At 31.8% G+C, this 20,617-nt stretch overlaps 1 protein-coding gene across 1 annotated transcript; it reads left to right on the top strand.

Moving 5' to 3' along the window:
* The first annotated feature begins 130 nt into the window (after positions 1-130).
* LOC124532515 (protein brown-like) lies at positions 131-20,199 on the top strand. The gene is made up of 12 exons (XM_047107443.1): positions 131-255; positions 4,490-4,616; positions 4,720-4,768; positions 5,057-5,234; positions 5,901-6,050; positions 6,744-6,982; positions 8,078-8,202; positions 9,481-9,611; positions 11,160-11,384; positions 15,401-15,536; positions 16,811-17,017; positions 20,018-20,199. The coding sequence occupies exons 1-12, from the start codon at positions 244-246 to the stop codon at positions 20,197-20,199; spliced, it is 1,761 nt and encodes a 586-aa protein (XP_046963399.1). The 5' UTR covers positions 131-243.
* Positions 20,200-20,617: the final 418 nt, after the last annotated feature.

Raw genomic sequence — 20,617 nt, 5'->3', positions numbered from 1 at the left:
TAAAATTAATATCATATTAAGAAATATTTATTTAAATTTGAGTGAATACAACGCAATGTAGGAAACTCAAAAGTATGTTTGCATACAAGTCAGAGATGACTTTTTATCTCATTTTATCTCCCGCAAACAGTGTTTATTTGATATGTCTCTGTAGTCAGAATGCTTTCACATTTAATGAGATTTGTGTACTGGAACAGTTTTGTGTTGTTAATCAAGAAAACGTTTTGATTTCGACAAATTACAATGGATAAAATGGTATGTACTTATTATATTTTGTTTGTTATTGGTATACTTTGTTCAATATGACGTAGAAAACGAAATTCGCAACTAATTTTAGTTTTGTTAAAACTCGTTTCGAAATTTGTCGTGTGCTCTGTACGATGCGTAATCAGGGCAAACGCAACAAACTGATTTTAAGTCCATTTAATGATTTTCATGGTGTTTCTCAGACGATGTTTTCTAAGACTATATTAATTGTAATATAAAAAACTTTCATTACATTTGTTTTTAATGTAAATATCTTTAAAAGTATGCCTTAGCGATATTATAATAATCGATTTCACTTTATTTATATCACAGATTAAGAAAATATTTTTAAACTTCATTTGAGATATATTTTTAAAATGTCTTTGATCAGAGATAAATCTAGTTTGTTAAAAAGTGTTGAGCAAAGTTTAACAATTACGTAAATAAATATTTATGAATCAGTAGGTTACATTCGTAATAATACACGCAAAGTAAGCTGTGTTATCAGGTGTCAGGGTCCTTTTGTTGACATACAAATAAATAACAAACGTTTGAAATGATAAACTCGGATGCTTCATCTCGTGGTACAGTTGGCTACAGAAATCCTACAAAAAATATATAATATTAATGACTGTAAATAAAATCTTTTAAAAAGCATCCCTTATTTATAAACTAACTTCCGATTCGAGTTCAATGTAAATGTTATTATGATTAATGCATTGGATTCACGTGTGTTTACGGACTTCAGGAATAGTACGATAGTATATAGTAATAATAGTCCTATTATTTAGGATTTTTTTAAATCCTCCTGTTGCCTTTAATTGTAAAAGCCCTTATACTACTAAGTTACTCGTTATAGATTTAAATAGATTTGAGGCATAACACAGACACAGAGAACTTGGCTTTAATTAACTTAAAGAATTTTACAAAGCAAAGTGACAATACATAACATTTGTCAAGAAAAAAGAATTCCCTCATTTCTTCTTAAATTATACGTCATATTACGATAGAATTATGAATAATCCAAGTTCTTCAAACTATATATAACCGTTACAAATATGAATAAAAGTACTTTTAAACTCTTGTATAGTTACAAAGAGCAAAACTTCAAAAAGTTTCATTGCTCTAAGAATTAGAGTGACATGTCACTAAGATTTTTACAATGGAAAACAAACGTTATATACATATATTTAAAATGCATAAATGCTCTACAGCGAGCGATTGTTTTCTGAATCTGGAGAGAGGAGAGTTATATGTTATGGTGAGAAAAAAATTACAGTCGCGTGACACAAAACCAAAATCAATGTTCCTGCAACATAACTTGCAATTGTTAGTTCTTGTTGGTGAATTATTTTGGGACTGAAATAGTTAATTTGTATTTCTATTATAATACTGTGACAAGATAGAAATTACATACTTGTATACGACCTTTAAGCGCTTGAGAAGCGATTGTAGTGTGAACTACAATTATATGCATGTATTGTACATATAATCTTCCTCTTGAATCACTTAGTCTAATGGTGAAAAATACATTACAATGTGTTTGAAAGATCGAAGTATACAGATGGTGGGAAGCTATTTTGTGTTATTCTATTTATCGTTATAGAAAGTAAAGTTAAGTAATAGCCTGTAAATTTCTTACTGCTGGGCTAAGGCCTCTCCCATTACGTGGAGGGTTTGGAACATATTCCACTACCCTGTTTCATTGCGGGTTGGTGGAATGCACATGTGGCAGAATTTCAATGAAATTGGACACATGCAGGTTTCCTTACGATGTTTTCCTTCACCGCTAAGTGCGATATGAATTTTAAACACAAATTAAGCACATATATATATATATATATATAGTGTAGATTGCCTGGGTGTTGACTCCGTAATCATCGGTTAAGATGCACGAGTTCTAACCACTGGGCCATCTCAGCTTATACTATGTATTTACTTTGTAAAGTTATGTAACCCGAAAGACACTAGTTTTAGAACAAAAAAAAATACAAATGACAGCCGTATCAATGCCAAAAAACTAAAATGAAATTAATTGTAATAAAATAGATATGTAATATGGTTCTAATATTACTAAAAAATATGGTCATTTGGTGTTTTGTGTTCCATTTAATGAATAATATATTCTCATTTTATTTTCAGAAAATTTAATATTTGCGCTATTATGTAAATCTTTGATAAGATATAGTGCATACATTAATATTTGTTCTTTTGATAATAATAGTATAATCAACATTAACTACTTTCATTGGTCTAGTGTCTGGTTTATAAGGCAGCAGAACCCAGAACTCCTGAGTTCGAATCCATAGTCGATCCGTATAAAGTATTAGGGCCATATTCAGTAGTAGTTCGACGCAGTTGTCAGTATTTATACTGCCTTATGCACAAAGCTATTGGTTCCACGCTTAATTTTTTTTTTATGGTATAGGTTGACGGACGAGCATATGGGCCACCTGATGATAAGTTCTTACTATCACCCATAGACAATGACGCTGTAAGAAATATTAACTATTCCTTACATCGTCAATGTGCCACCAACCTTGGGAACTAAGATGTTATGTCCCTTGTGCCTGTAGTTACACTGGCTCACTCACCCTTCAAACCGGAACACAACAATATTTAGTACTGTTATTTGGCGGTAGAATTACTGATGAGTGGGTGGTACCTGCCCAGACAGGCTTGCACAGAGGCCGACCGAATGTCGTGTTTTCGGATATTGGAGTAACAGGAGGCGAGAGTGGGACTAAAAATGCACCTTTATTTGTATACTTCAACTTGTGCACTACAAAATGTCCGGCATAGTACCCTAAACAGAAAACTGATCAGTAGAATATCATCATAATTATATTCAACATTGTAGATGGATGATCTGACTAAACGGGTTAAGCTACATTCTATTCCATATTAAAATAGATTAAAAGCAGTGGAGTGTTATGTGATATGAGTCGAGATGACCCAGCGGTCAGAACGCATTCATCTTAACCGATGACTGCGGGTTCAAACCCAGGCAAGCACTGCTGTTTCGTGTGCTTAATTTGTCTTTATAATTCATCTCGTGCTCAGCGGTGAAGGAAAACATCGTGAGGAAACCTGCATGTGACAAATTTCATAGAAATTCTGTCACATGTGCATTCCACCAGCCCGCATTGGAACAGCGTGGTGGAATATGTTCTAAAAACCTTCTCCTGAAAGGGAGAGGAGGCCTTTGCCTCTGCCCTTTGAGGAGAAGGCCCAGCAGTGGGAATTTACAGGCTGTTGTTATTGTGGTAGTTGTTTTTATGTGATATAATATTATTCTTTGAACTTGTTTTCTATTAATTTCATATCTACTTGAAATTTATTTACAAACACTGTTTGTTTAGTTATCTTTTTTATTAAGAAATACTTAATGCATCTTCATGATTGATAGACAGCATTAAATCAACAGTCTATCCACAAAAAATTGACCGAGAAGTAAGGCCACGTTTTCGACGTTACTGCCCAGAGATAAATCACCTGTTCCGACAGCAAGCTTAATAACAAAAAAACCTATAATTTTGACACGAAATAAATAATTGCCGTGGAAAAATGCGTAGACTTTTTATACAAGCCGTAATTGTCTTAAATTAATTTCAAATAAGAACCATAATTGAACAGAAAAATTGTTTGCTATCAAATTTGTCAGATAGCGACTATTAAAAAAGACTTATGTACTCTTCGACATAACCTTAGCTATATTATGACATATCGCTTTTTAATACTATACTCGTCATGCGTCACATATAACAAAAGTCGTATACTTTATAGTATTATGTGATTAAGTGGTTAGTGGTTACATAAGTTTAAAGATAGAGTCTGTAATCATTTATTTAGAATTATATCCGCTTTACACGTTTAAATCAATTGTAATTTAATAAAATCGAAGAAGTAATTAAAGTTATTTAATATGGGATATTTACCATGTTTTTTATTTTTGATTGGTAGAGCTTGATATTTCGACATTATCTACGAATGTCTTGTTCACTAGACATTAGTGAAAAAAAATCTTATATCGAAAACAAGTAAACGTTAATGTTGTTAACTTTCATTCAAAGCAATGCACAAAATATTATATGTGTGTTTATTATATATATTATAATAATATATGTGTGTTTATTATGTATAATATGTATTTATAGAAGAAAGATTTATGATTCATAAATTTATTTTTAGAAGTAGTAGTTTATATTTTTAAACATTTTACTTTTATACTTTTATTTTATAGTCGATAAAGACATATTCGAAGAATGATGTCGTAATTAAAGTGAGGAATTTAAAAGTCTGGACTCCAGAAGAGAAGTCTTGGTGGAGACGAAAATCGTCCAAGCCAGCTGCGATTGTTTTAGATAATGGTGAATACAATGAAATATTTGTTGTTTTGTCTTTGTAGTTTGTCAATTTTTGTAAGGTAGCCTCCCTTGACACAACAACAGTTGACTAATATATCGTTTAAAGTTTCAGTTTGTATGAGAACAGGGGAGTTTGTCGCGGTAATCGGACCGAGGTAAAGATATTATATTAATCTTATTATTACTCAAAGTAAAGTTTTAAGAGGTTAATTAAATAGTCGATCATCTGTCAACGTCACTCGATTAATTTTCAATCTTAGCCTAAAATATGATTAGTTTTACATATCTAATTAATATATCAATTATATTCGGAATGTTATAAATTTTGATTGACGTAAAAAAAGCCAAATTGTGAAACTATTTTTGAGCCTCCTTATTTACTCTTTCTGAATCTAATGGTTTCTATACTGTTTTTTTTTTAATTTGTAATTTTACTTTTTCAGCGGTGCAGGCAAAACAACATTTCTTATGTCAATGGCTGGAAAATGTACCCTTCCAAGTAGCGGTACAATTAAAGTTAATGGAAAAAACATTAAAGATGCACAGGGATCGGTGGACATAGTACCGCAGTTCGAAGTTTTCATGGACGGTCTTAGCGTAGAGGAGCACTTAATATTTATGGTTAGTGAGTAGTATACATATATAATCTAGAGTTATTCTATCACTAATATATTTTACTAAAATGTACTCCATGGTTAATAAAGCTTTAGGCTTTTATAACCTATTTTGGAATATGAAAGCATAAAAACTATGACTAATGACCTATATTAAAGATATTATTAAGTAATATTGATAAAAATGTATCACTAAACAGATACATCGCATTGGTAATTAATATTCTCTCTATTATTTTAAGAAAACTTTTTCTAAAATAACACATCTAGATAACTTTATCTAGATGTTTAATGAATCATAAGAAGACATGGATATTTATCTATACGATGTGCGGTAAACATGGTAGTGTACAATGTATAAGTTCGGTTTATGCTAATGAAGTTCCGGCTAGTGATGTACTCATATATTAGACAAATCAATTAATCACTCGACTCCACTAGCCGGGAGCTTATGCCTCAAGTGTTTTTTGGATATATTATCCATCACGTAAGTCCAAGGCTGGCCTGCCTCGGCATACTTTGCTTTAGACCAAGCGTCGTGGATTACTGGGATTGCTCAGAATTCTGCTTGTTATAAAATAGTAGTTTAAAAGAAAAAATAAACCGCATTGTGTTGCTCTAACGTGTCGTTTTGTTTTTAAAATAAGAACAAAACAATCTGATTATGTTCCAGACAGAAATGAAATTGGGCAGTGTTAGTAAATCATCCAACAAAGAAATGCTAAAATCACTAATTCACGAATTTAAGCTGGATACGCTGAAACATTCGCCAATAAGTTCGCTATCAGGCGGTGAACGAAGGCTGCTCTCTTTAGCGACCTCGGTAAGATATTTTAAAACCCCATTAAAATTTAGCTGATTAAAAAAATAATAATCGGTACGAAAAATGATCAAGGCCTGTCTTAATTATTCGTTAATAATACGTATTATATATATTGTACTAACTTAAAAAAAATAAGCTGACTTAGAGGTTACTTGGTGCTTGGTTTGGTTGCACCAATCTAAAACCAATACTAATTAACATTGTAATCTGTTTTGAATGGTGAATATGTGTAATTACAGGCATTAGGGACATAACATCTTAGTTCCCTTTTAGATTTTAGTGCTGATTACTTACCATCAGATGGCCAATTTGCCTGTCCGCCTACAACAAGTAGAAGACGTCGGTATGTTTTAATCTGTGTTCAACCTAAAAAACAGAAAGTAGTTTAAAATTAGGTTCAAATTGAACAGAAATTGACGTTTTTATTCGTATTTTTTTATAATCTAATATTTAAAATTAGTGTTCTGTATAGCAAATTAGCGTTACTCTTATTCAGGATTTTTACTATGATATTACATCGTTTTTGAATATGTACGAAACTACAAATCTATACGTTAATTTGAGCGTCAATTCGAGTTGAACTTACACGTATGGCCTTATTTAGTTGGTCATTGTGTATTCCATAAAAATGTTTAGATAGTTTTTTATGGTAAACATTTGTTTTACTAATACCTTTTTCGATACATGTTTTAGCTGTTATCAAATCCTCAAATCTTAATTTGTGATGAACCAACGACAGGCCTTGATAGTTACAACGCGGCTCTCGTGGTAGGAGTCCTGAAAGCATTGTCAATGAGTGGAAAGATAGTGATATGTTCAGTACACCAACCTTCATCAGATCTGTTTAAGGATTTTAATTCCATATCATTGATGGCCGAAGGGAAATTGCTATTCCATGGAACACAAGAGGAATGTAAAAAAACATTTGAGAGGTCTGTATTTTTGGTATGCTTATTTATTTATATCATGATATGTTGTTCGTGACGTTTATCGTTAGTTTCGTTCCATATTTTAATGCATTAATTCTATGAATAATTTAACTTTTCATGTATGGGATAATTTTTATTTTAAAGATTATTTTAAAGTCAGTGGAAGGAGGTTGTATGATTTTTGCCCTTAAAAAGTCTTAACGAACGATTTATACGTGTCAAGCTTAAGCAAGGGATAAGCGATGGTGGGGGAGAGGTTCACGACGACATAGTGCAACAATAGAAATTTCACATCAAAAGACTGAACTCATAACCTTCTTAAGTGTGCGGTTGCCAGACACTAAAATGTGAACATATCTAAACAGCATTTATTGATATTTGTTTTATTCGGCAATACAAGAAGCCTTATATAGGTCACACCGACCGGACTCATATATGTTTGGTTGAATTCGATCGTAAAAAGCCAAACATTGTAACATGATACTGATTAATGGTTGAAGCTATAACATTTGTATAAAAATAAAGATTCGTTGTATAATTAATTATTTAACACGTTTATTATTTATTAAGCCTTAAACACACTGATATACTTTTTTAGAGTTTGTCATCCTAAAACTGATTTTCTCTATGACTCATTACAATAAAAATGAAAACGGGTCCAAACTCCAAAGTAAATTTTATAATTATTGTAACAGCCCTTAAATGTCATATTAATGGTAAAGTTCTCTTGTAATGAAGGCTTTGTTTTTTATTGCAGTACGCTTCGCCATCGCTCATCTACATAGTTATATTTTACTTGAATAATTATGGTCAATATTATTAAAATATTAGTAAATTGGTCTGTGTAGGTTACTCACTCGTCACAGATTTTACCTCACAAAATAGTAGATATTGTTGCGATGCTCTTGAGTTATTTGTATGCCCACGTTACTACTTTTAATTCGCTGTAAAGACGGTGATGACCACTTACCATCAAGTGGCCCATTTGCTGTCCACCCACTGCTTTTTATAAAAAATGTGTTCTCGATACTTTTAAGAGTTATATTTTCGTTTTTAGTATCAATGTGTGCACATATACGTTTTTGAAATCATTCACAGGCTCAACCTACGCTGCCCACAGAACTACAATCCAGCGGAATTTTATATCAAGGCCGTATCCATGGACTTGGGTAATAAAAACTATGGCCTGGAAAACAACTGTGTGCCGGATGAAGACGAAACTGGTTCCGTAGCAACGCAGCAAGACTTGCACGGGTAGGCCCGTTTATATTGTGTCGCTACGACTTAATACCTTAGAAAATACATATGGCAATTTGCTTTAACTTACCTATTGGGTGACACTTATTTCTTCTTACTTTAAAGTATGTAAAAAGCACAAAAAATATTTCTGAAATATGAAAAACAATATGCATTTTATTTATGAATCGGAATATGATTACCAAATAAATGAAATAAAAAACAAGTATACCCACTAGTCCAGTTGAAAATGAAATATAATTTCCGTTTACATTTTAAATATCAGACTTATTTTTATTTCTTTGTGCTATATTTTATCACTATATTATATATATTAATTCTTTACACCATTTAACATACTTTTTCACTATATTGAATGTAAATATTTATGTATATTTGATAATTTATCCTTTTGAGTTCGCTAAATCTGATAAAATTAACACTGTTTTATGTTGTGATTTGCATAAAGTAAATTAATATTAACAGTCGTGACGATTGCGTGTAAAACTGATATAACGTCTAGTTTAAAGAGTACGTTTTTTGTAAGAAATGTTTTGTCGGCTCATCTACATATAAGCCGGTCGTAATCCGATTATGTTTGTTTCAAAATTCAAAAGGCCTACAAAAAATTTAGAGGTCGTTGAACATGAAACAGTCATTTGTTTATTTGATTTATATGTTTTTTGTTGCCGGTGATAGAATGTCGTCGTACTTTAACTGTAATTACTCATAGCTAATAGCTTTTCAACTTGGTTTTTGTAATAATCATGAGCCGTTAACTCGTGAGTTGCACAATGTTACGCAATGTTGCGCAATACTGTTCTTCTACAAATTATAGCTATTTTATTATGACCTTTTAGAGATTTGAGAACGATAGAACCTTAAAGGTTTAAAGTTATTTAATACAATCGTGAAAATATATACTGATGAATTGAACATATTGGAATTTATTATATTTTTAAATGTATGTATTCATCTCATGATATTTATGCTGATCTCGAGAGTTTTTATGATTGATGTTCGGCCGATTGTGTAGAATAATAAGCGAATTCACGATGAATTCACTTGAACAGAAATTTGAAGTTGCAGTGAAAATACCTAGCAGGGTCAATTAAGAATAAAACTAGGTAGGATCAACGCAGAGAAGGATCCGAATTTGTTCGAAGAATTAGGTTGGGATGGTGTTTAGAGTCACCGCTTGATATTATTTAAAAGTTGTATTTTACCAAACATAATTTAAAGAAAACTGACCTTAATTTTAACAGATTTTTTTAAACCTCTAATTTACAGTACTCAAAGGAACTGGTTCAGACAAGTGCAGCTCTTGTTATGGCGATCGTCTCTCGCCTTCAAGGGTAATATTAAGAACTACTTTTTTCAGCTTTTCCTAAATACAGTGAGTATTACTTAATTCATATACAAATAATTTTACTATCATTTATTTTCATGCCAATCATAAGATAAATTACGTTCTTTTAGGCTTTCATTGAGCCTTCGTCATTTATAAGTTGAACAATTCTTATATCAGAAAAATAGTATATATCCAATCAGGAAAGTAGTATATTGTACATATTTTCCTTTAGAAAATAAGCTTCTGCGATTTCATAATAATAACTTGTAACTAGGTACTACTTTAAATTAAATACATGATTGATTATCGTTAATATACTTTTATTTGAATCGTAATCCTTATCATAGATTCACCGCAAATAATTATACATAACAATTTCAAATAATTTAGACCTGTTTGTTTAACTAGTACTCTTTTTTTTATATTAGACTTAAAATTTTATATAATAAAATCATTTGCCAAATAGTAATAAAGTTAAGGATCTGACCACGTGTAAGCGATATTAGTCATACTATGTTTTATCTGTGTGTCGGAATTTTTATTATATTATTAAATAGCGACCCGCCCCGGCTTCGCACGGGCGTAATACTTATTTCGATCTATGATGTTGGGTTCAGGCAGTGTTTACAATGTAAGCGCAAAAAGAAATTGTGTATTTACGACATCACATTAGAAACTTCAACAAATGCTGTGTTTCTTTACTATATTGTCCATGTATTATAACAAAACCATCCTCTCGAATCAATCTATCTATTAGAAAACCTCAATAAATCCGCTAAGTAATTTTAAAGATCTAAGCATACATAGCGAACAGTCGTGAATGAAACATGATTGAAAAATAAATAAGATTGAAAATAAAAATAAAAATTCAGTAATCCCAATTCAAGAAGGTGTGAAGATTATTTAATCATAAACTTACATGTTACTTGCTAATAGATCTACTTTATATACACTTTAGTGCTTGGTTGATATATCTTTATTTATGATAATGCTCATATTTACTTTAGTTTTATTCAAACCATAAATAACCTTAACCCCAGTGATCTTGATCAATAATATCTTGTAAATTCAATGTCAAAGTTGTAAATATGTCTCTCTTGTGACTGGAATAGACACTACACGTGGATTGTGTGAATCAAACTTTATATATATAAAAAAAATAGATTACATACCTATCATATTGATATCAGATACATATTATAAAGTCGTTAAAATATATTTTTTTAGAATATCCGTTTTAGAATATTTTAAAACAAATCCCTGTTATTTTTAGATTCATATAAAATATGGCTTCCTATCTTAATAAACGTTAATTACGTTTATTATATATGCATTAAACTAAATATAGACTTATACTGATAGATATGTATTTCGTAACCTGTTTATTAATTTAACCATTGTGCTCAAAGATTCGATTATATAAATAATAATAGTCGTTCCATTTTTATATATTATTATATTATATTTTACTACATTTTCGCATTACTCATGTGTTTATGCAAACCCACACATATATTTTAATCTGATTGTAACATCTTTGCAGGTGTACCTATAATATTGTAATTGTAAATAATATTATAATTTTATTTTCAGATAATATCATCACTTATTATAAATACATGTTATATTGGCATATCTGGGACGACACAGAAAGGTGTTCAAGATTTTAGAGGATTTCTCTGGTTGATTTGTTCCGAGGTCTCATTTAGCGTTTCCTATTGTGCTTTGTACGCGTTTGAGAGCGACCTTACTCTGTTCAAAAGGGAAGTAGGCATCTATAAGGCGTCTAGCTTCTATGTTAGCAGATTTTTAAGTTTGGTAAGTAATTATTACGTTATATTTGTAGTGCTTTTTAATTTTTCCCGAAGTTTGGCATGTTATCACGTAATTGTAAAAATTTTAGTTTATTTAACGTTTAATATGAACAATATAAATTGCGAAAGCTACAATTGTCTAATATGGTATATGCATGTAGGTATTCTGACTGCTCTTATTGTAGGCAAGATTTTCAAATATTGTAATAGATTTATTGTAGAAATTTTCATCTAAAATTCTTTAATGCGTAGAACGTGAATCTCAGTAAACTTGTTAATTTAAGATTTCATGCAAAAACTATATTGCATGAAACCATAAAATACCTGTTTCAAATAGGCAAAACTCGTTTTTTTTCAACTCGTTTTTTCAGTATTCGTTTCGATAATGACGTAGTTTATTTATGTATGTTCATAAAACCAGAATATCTTAGTGATCAACGTTTAGAATGTGTTAACGATTGTTTTTTAACTCTTTTTGTGTAACTTTTTATTTTTTATTTTATGATGTAGTCAAAAAGTTTTCCGGAAAGAAGATAAATCAATATTGATGAATTTATAGTTAAATAAAAAGCATAAAATTTGAAATTTCATAATCATTGTATGTAAAGATCTAGAGATACTGGTCTTAATCTTTTTTTCGACTGCCCCGTTGATCAGCTGAAATCAAACCCAAATCGTGTCTTTAATGAAATATGGGGTTAGGTCGTGGCATTAGTAGTACGTGTTTGATGTTTGAAAATAGGCACTCTTGCACCTCGGGTACATAACCACGTTGGTTCCGAGCTTTTACTCTTTTTGTTTGAATGATAATGATAAGAGTGTACTAGCGGATTGTGTGCATTATATGCTCCAAAATATCCTAGTATGTGATATCGGTCAGACAGAACAGAACAACATTTAATATATGAGGTAATCCCAGCAATTCTGTGTGCAGAATTTAACTTTGAAAGAGATATTTCTTAAAACACTGTTAACTGCGGAATCTAAGTTAATGTGGCTTTTTCAACCTTCAAACCGGAACACACTGATACGAAGTATGGATGTTTAGAAGTATATTAATGAAAAAGTGACTCCTACTCATCTGACTCAGCGAGCTTATATAAAGTCAATGATTATATGCAATATATGTAATTTGTACAGTGGGTTTGATTGGTGATTAATCATTGTCAATTAATCGCAACTCGTCCCAATTAATATATTCATAGGAATTACGTTGATAATGTACTGGATATTGCATATTAATTAACTTATTTAATTTAAATGTTACAATAATTGGTAAAACAAGAAGGCGGTACATGTGAACAGAGTTGAGAAATCTCAGAAATCCATGATTTGACAAATCGTTGTCCACGTGAAATTGTGGTGCTTATATTTCCAAGTCGAAGCTAAAATGTTTATTCAAGTTAGAAGTTATTTATGCTTGCATTGCGTGGTGGAACATGTTCCAAACCCTATCCTTAATGGAAGAGGAGGCCTTATCTCAGCAGTGGTGGTTTTATTTGGTTTGTGCAAGCCCGTCTGGGTAGGTACCACCCACTCATCAGTTATTCTACCGCCAAATAACAGTACTCAGTATTGTTGTGTTGCGGTCTGAAGGGTGAGTGAGCCAGTGTAACTCAGGCACAAGGGACATAATATCTTAGTTCCCAAGGTTGATGGCGCATTGACGATGTAAGGAATAGTTAATATTTCTTACAGCGTCATTGTCTATATGTGATGGTGACCACTTACCATCAGGTGGCCCATATGCTCGTCCGCCAACCTAACCCATAAAAAAAAGGGGGAAATGTACAGGCTGTTACTTTACTTTACTTTACTTTATGCTTTCATTGATTGTTTAAATAAAGATCTGTATTCAATATAGAAGATTTAGATCTATTATGTCCACGGGTTCGGAAAGAAATACGTCAGATGTGAGTGAACCGGCGAGAGGCACTCAGGGAGTTTTTCATTCCTCACGTATAACAATTATGTGTTACATTATTCTATAATAAGGTCAATAACATGATATATTTTAATATGGTATGAAAGGGAACGTTTCATTTCAGAAGGGATGCCATTGGTATCAACTACAAAATCGTCCTTCGACACAAAAGTTAAATTTGAAATTCATAATTTAAAAATAAATAATGGTATTCTACAAATATATCTGTCTATCTAATAAATCTAATATTAATTAGACTGTTTTATTTTCCCAAAACTTGGTTATTAACCGAATTTAAGAGTGTACTTCCCGTTTGATCTCATTTAAATTTGAAGAAAAAATTGAAATCCGTAATTTTTTGTTAATTTTTTTTTTATACTTGACGTATGAAGTATATTTATTTGAAATTGTAACACATACATACCTATAACATGTTTTACAAGAATTTCGATTCTTTTTAAATTCTACGATGTCTTGTCACATCTTGATTGATATTTCCATGGTTTTTTTATTATCTTTGCGTTTAGCAATCAATTGAATCCTTGGCATTATCCATTGACATCCGCTAGTTTTAGTTTCACATAGCACTTATATACATAATAATGATAATAAAACAATATAATTATATGACATAAAAACGTTGACGTGCCAAGTTATTTTTATAAGCAATAGGGAGCGTGCAAATATAATATTTATGAAAATTTTGCTATTAAAATAATAAAAAAGGGCCACTGCAAGGTTTGTATGTTATATAATTTTGTTTTTTTTTTTTTAACAATAATTACGAATTAAAGTAACGTGAAACGGAACGAGTTTCAAAAATGGGCCAGTGATAGACAGAAGTGACGTCATACGACATATCTGTTCCGGTCCGTTTTCGCGCGAAAATTGAAATTGATATTTTGAAACCGCATTTTTTGCTGTAAATTAAAGTGTTTTAGATTTTTTATATTACTTGGAGTCTATCCAGTATGGAGTTCTTTAAAATAAACACAAAAATAAAAATATCGCATCTTCCCTATTTGTCTATATCATAAAATAGCACAGAGTTTCTAAATCAATAGTCAATACTATCGAAAAAATACATAAATAACATTGAATATAATATGTTTGGGGACAGAAGACTCAATATATTGAAATCTGAATTAATATTGTGGAATCTTATTCTCAAAAATGTTACGACACTTAAATTCCGCCCACTTCTCTGATAGCCTCACTCATTTATTATAGGGGACAATTCTACTAATATATAACGATTATGATACATTCCCGTTTTCAGTCTAATCCAGTTTCAATATTCCTCACAGGAATAAAACTCAGTTCGATCTTGACTGAAGGTGAAATCTACTTAAGTACATATGCCGTTTATAAAATTATCTCGAAAATATTCTGATCAAATTAAGACCGAAGAACAGTTGGATTGTAGTGTTTATAGAATAGGAAAAACGTTTACAGCAACAATAGCGTTTCATTTCAATTGAGATAAAGTGATAATTTATTAGTAGAATTAGCGTCCGGAGAATCGAGCGAGTGATCACGGCTTCCTTCCATGCTCCAACGACAGTATTTGAGTGGGTTAAATATAAATAAGGCATAGCCAAACACGTGCCATCTCTTTACTAAACTACTCAAATTATTTAAATAGAAAATAGTTACTATGCTCTATGTTTATAACTCCAAGTTTCCGCTTTCGCAAAGACAATAAATCCTTCCGTTTCTATAATAAAACTCCACAGACTATTTTAACTTTGCCTTTATAAATTCAAATCATTTGTAAAAAATACATTGGTAGAGAAGGCATATTATTGAATACAAGATTATACACACGATAAAAAAGCGTGGAATTAATACTTGTTGACATCCAGGCAGGATATACTACATATATAAGTATATTTAACTAACATGACTGTATTTTTAAATGTTGAAAAAGAGTAACTACTGAGTTTCTTGCCGGTTCTTCTCGGTAGAATCTACTTTTCGAATCGGTGGTAACTTCACTTAACATAGTTGTTAAATGACTATTCCAAAGTGCTTGTAAAAGTGAATTGTGATTTTGGTTTGTACTACAATTATAATATAATCTATTTTTTGTAAAGGTACCGCGGTGTATAATATGGCCGATCGTGTACGTCACCATAGCGACAATAGCAGTGGATCTTCCGAACCATTTACTGACTGCAGTGAAATTTACAATATCCCTCATCGCAATGGCCGTCGCTTCTACTGCCTATGGTAAGAATAAGACTAATGTGGTCTATTTAAAATCTTTTTAAAAAGTCTAGTCATTAGGAAATGCCCACACGTTATATGCTATAGGTTTTCTATTTTAACAAATATATTTTTCTCACAACAACAACAACAGCCTGTAAATTCCCACTGCTGGGCTAAAGGCCTCCTCTCCCTTCGAGGAAAAGGTTTTGAACATATTCCACCACGCTGTTCCAATGTGGGTTGGTGGAATATTTTTCTCAATTATTACATTTTTATTATTTAATTGAAATAGCAATTAGTTTTTTTTAATTATTGACAAGACTGAAACATAAAATCTAAGCTACATGTTGTCAAACGAATACTAGTTTTATCCAAAAACATAGTATCTTCCTGCAACTAATAATGCATCAAAATCAGTTTGGCATTTAAGTTCTTCATATAAATTAATATATCATTAATTTTAAAATAAAACCAGATAAAATAACTTCATTGTGGTATATTCTTTTATAATATGAAGACTATCATTTATTTATTACGAACAAATAACATCTGATTTGACTCAAGGCGTTGTTGCCATCACTATTAATTTTAAAATAAATAAATTGCATTAAACTTGTCATTTTTATAGACGCGAATTGGCTACGTTATTATATTAGGCACTTGAAAACGGGCTATATTTAGATATGGATTAATAAAATGGCTTTTTATTTATACATATTTATGAACTTAAAAATGTCGATAGGTTTTATATTCAAGCTATATTTAGGATTAAACAGGCTATAGAAGAGCCGCGTTTATTATTTTTCTGTGTGATATTGCTATCCGTTCTTGCTATGATTATTGCAAAATTGCCTTTTTCTTAAATGTTTATTTATCAATTTGTTCGAATGAATGAATAAATTCGTTTATTGTAATAATAAGTAAAAGTTTGTATATCGTCCTTAGAGCTCTCCAAATATGTTATAGAATGAAATATTTACGAACGATTAGTAGATTCAAAATAAGTTAGGTCAGGTTATCGTGTATATGAAACATATGTTTGTTAGTGTGATTTTTAAACCGCTAGAAATATCTTTATGTTATAAACCGCGAATCGGCAAGCTTGGACGTTCGACGTTGTAGGTCGCTCTGTAGCGAGATGTAAAGACGATATATGAAAGGTAGCTGGTAGAACGTGGATGGGAAGAGCTGAAGATCTGGCTCAGTGGCGCGCCTTTGGGCAATGTCCAGTAGTGGACTAATATACGCTGATCATAGTTATCATGATGTGTCTCTAAATTAATTTTTATCACCAGGTCTTGGCATGGGAGCCCTTTTCATTTCAACGGGTATGATGGGTGATGTGATGCCCTGTGCAGACCTCCCTCTCTTTCTCATGTCTGGTGCCTTTCTCCGGATATCCTCCCTCCCGCTGTGGCTCTATCCGCTAAAGTTCTTCTCGCACTTTTATTACGGATTGGATGCCCTCAGCAATGTATACTGGAGACAGATTGATTGGATTGGTGAGACAAAATTGTTTTTTTTTTTTAGTTAATATTATGATTATAGATTAATCGATATTAAAAAGGTTATTCGTCTGTTAGGATAAGATAAGTATATATAGAGTAAATTTTCTTAATATTGTTGATCTACACTGTCACACTCTTAAACTTTTTAGTAATCTTGAAATTTAACTAATAAAATGTAATTGTATTCGCTAAATGTTTGTTACACATATACTAACTTATACTCAAATGTTGTTTATTATTATTTATAAAATTAATTTGATTATTTTTTTATTAAATATATACATTTATATAACATACATAAATATGTACTGACGAATATGTGTGTAATCCACTCATATCAAGTCAACCGTTCGGCTTGTAATGAACTCGTAATTTTCTCCAACGATTTTTACTCGAAAACCTTTACCGTTAAAGTGAATTAATAGGTAATTCGTTTGTACATTTATCGGCTTAACCAGTTATAATTGAGTCCATTTCGAACTTAACACGGTAACGTTTTTGTAAAAGTTGAAAACAAAAAATCGTTACTCGTTTTCGAAATCGAACTGGCCCAATGTTTTTAAACGTCAAAGTGAAAGGTTCTTTTTAATTGGTAAGGTTGACATGTACTGTGTAATTGATAAAATAATTTACAATTATTTTTTTATTTTAACGGGCTGTTCAAAGATTTTGTTGTATCTGTGAGGTGTGAACGCCGTGATATAAAGAGTCACGTGATCGGAATCGTATGTAGGGACCCTTATAATAAACTGCCTGAGACCTACGCCTGAACCTATTACCAGAGTATCTTACTGATGACAAGCCTGCCACTGATTTATCGCAGCTGCCGTCAAATATTAGGTTGGGGAAAAAGTCTTTTCGCATATAGTATGTATGAACTTGTAATAAAATCTCTTTGGCTATACCATTTGTATCTGGCTGGTTTTGGTATCATTAAAAAGTTTTAATTTTAAAGAAGGCACTTTCAAATTCAAATTAGGAATTTGTGTGATTTTCATTTGTTTTTGTTGTTGTTAAAATGAGTGAATCTAAAGAAGAAATTCGATACGTGTTAAAATTTTACTATAAAAAAGGTAAAAATGCAACTCAAGCCGCGAAAAAAAATTGTGATGTTTATGGACCTAATGCAGTATCTGTGAGAGTAGCGCAAGTTTGGTTTAAGCGTTTTCAAGCCGGAAATTTTGATATCAAAGATGCATCTCGCTCTGGTCGTCCTGTTACGGACAAAATTGATGCCATTTTTGAAAAAGTGGAGCAAGATCGGCATATTAGTAGTTACGATGTAGCTGAAGAACTGGCAATTGACCACAAAACGGTATTGACTCATTTGAATAAAGCTGGGTACACAAAAAAGCTCGATATATGGGTGCCTCATGAACTCACTGAAAGAAATCTAATGAACCGTGTACTCATTTGTGATTCTTTATTACGACGTAATGAAACCGAACCATTTTTGAAGAAGCTGATAACTTTTGATGAAAAGTGGATCACATACGACAAGAACGTGTGAAAAAGATCGTGGTCAAAGGCCGGTCAAGCTTCACAGACTGTGGCAAAACCCGGATTAACTCGCAACAAGGTAAAGCTGTGTGTATGGTGGGATTGGAAGGGCATCATTCATTACGAGCTGTTACCGCCCGGCAAGACCATCGATTCAGAACTGTATTGCGAACAATTGATGAGATTGAAGCAAGAAATTGAGAAAAAGCGGCCAGAATTGATCAACAGAAGGGGTGTGGTTTTTCACCATGACAACGCTAGACATCTTTAGCCACTCAACAAAAATTACGAGAGTTTGGCTGAGAGGTATTAATGCATCCGCCGTATAGTCCTGACCTTGCACCTTCAGATTTTCATCAGTTTCGGTCTCTGCAGAATTCCTTAGGCAGTGTCAGGTTAACATCACGAGAGGACTGCCAAAACCACTTGTCGCAGTTTTTCGATCAGAAGCCCCAAAATTTTTACAGCAATGGGATCATGTCACTACCAACAAGATGGCAAAAAGTTATGGAACAAAATGGCACCTACATACTTTAGTCAAATGTAAATAAACTATAAAAAAAACTTTTTGAATTTTCATATAAAATACGAAGAAACTTTTTCCCCAACCTATTATATTTTCAGTGAACTGACAAAAATTAATAAAAGTATTATTGGTTAACATACATAACTGACTATGATGATACTCTCGAGAAGTTTATTTATGTATCAAATTGTATGTTTATTTTTGAATTATCTTGATGCGATCATTACCCACTAAACATAAAATGAAATCGAAGTACCTATGCTTTATTAAAGGATTTTTATATTCGATATAAAGAATTTAGATATCACCAGTTCGGTATGTAAATCTACCAAGACGAACGATCGAGAACCTCAGTAACTCTTTTTCTCTGATTAAATAATGGGCGTGTTAATAAAATACAATTAAATTTATATATCCTGTCTGACAATGTAAACTAACACCACACTTTTTTATTACTCGTATAATCTTTTACTAATGTTTTTTGGCATAACTAAATTTATTAATTGGCAAAGTTAATATTATCTGTGGTATTTTATATAACCTTATTTCCATCTACGGGTCTATCGCGTTCAGATTCGATGTAGCAGTTTTAAAATTATGTAAAATGTCATGGTGATTGGTTGAGGACTCAAGACTTTTTTTTTTGTTTTTATGGAATAGGTTGGCGGACGAGCATATGGGCCACCTGATGGTAAGTGGTCACCATCGCCCATAGACAATGACGCTGTAAGAAATATTAACTATTCCTTACATCGTCAATGTGCCACCAACCTTGGGAACTAAGATGTTATGTCCCTTGTGTCTGTAGTTACACTAGCTCACTCACCCTTCAAACCGGAACACAACAATACTGAGTACTGTTATTTGGCGGTAGAATAACTGGTGAGCGGGTGGTACCTACTCAGACGGGTTTGCACAGAGCCCTACCACCAAGAAAAATTGATAATTTTGTTTTCTCTTTGTTCCAGAATGTTCTTCTAATACAACGTCTATATGTCTTAACAACGGAGAGGCAGTATTGTTAGAAAACGGATACTCGAGTAACTTCATACTTGAAGATACTACTGGATTGTTATTTGTTACAATAATATGGAGCCTCTTGGGATTTTACGGATTAAAAAGAGAAGAAAATAAAGGATATGCTTATTGATTTATTTGTTTCATTTAACCTTAATAACTCCTTGCCGATCTTTATATATTAATGTATGTTAATTTATCTGTTCATTGTTTAAAAGATATATATGCAAATAATATCTAATCGCACATTTCAATTTCTATTTTAGTGTTTCAATGACATATGTATAATTAATATTTTATTAAATCAGAAACAGTTGTTTGAAAGGCGTTCCTTTTCAAGTCGATTAATAATGCATTATTATAAATTATGTACAGTCGGGGTAAGAAAAATTTCGTCACCTTAAGATCTATTTTTGTATGCTCAGTATGAGCGATAATCTGCTTTATCGATCGAGAATGACATGTTGTGACGCAATGATTTGATGTTTAGATTCAAAAGGTGCTAAGAGACCTAAGAGTTTAAGACTTGATAAGGTTTTTGTACTCTGACT

This window comes from Vanessa cardui, chromosome 1 (genome assembly GCF_905220365.1).
Source record: "Vanessa cardui chromosome 1, ilVanCard2.1, whole genome shotgun sequence".
Taxonomy (NCBI): Eukaryota; Metazoa; Arthropoda; class Insecta; order Lepidoptera; family Nymphalidae; genus Vanessa; species Vanessa cardui.
The sequence above is the reverse complement of the archived record's forward strand: the minus strand, read 5'-3'. Positions and strand labels throughout refer to the sequence as shown.

Excerpts from the sequence above, each read along its gene's own strand:
- LOC124532515 (XM_047107443.1), top strand. Across the intron at positions 6,051-6,743 it reads TGCTCTCTTTAGCGACCTCG|CTGTTATCAAATCCTCAAAT; the intron begins GTAAGATATTTT and ends TACATGTTTTAG. Across the intron at positions 17,018-20,017 it reads GAGACAGATTGATTGGATTG|AATGTTCTTCTAATACAACG; the intron begins GTGAGACAAAAT and ends TCTTTGTTCCAG.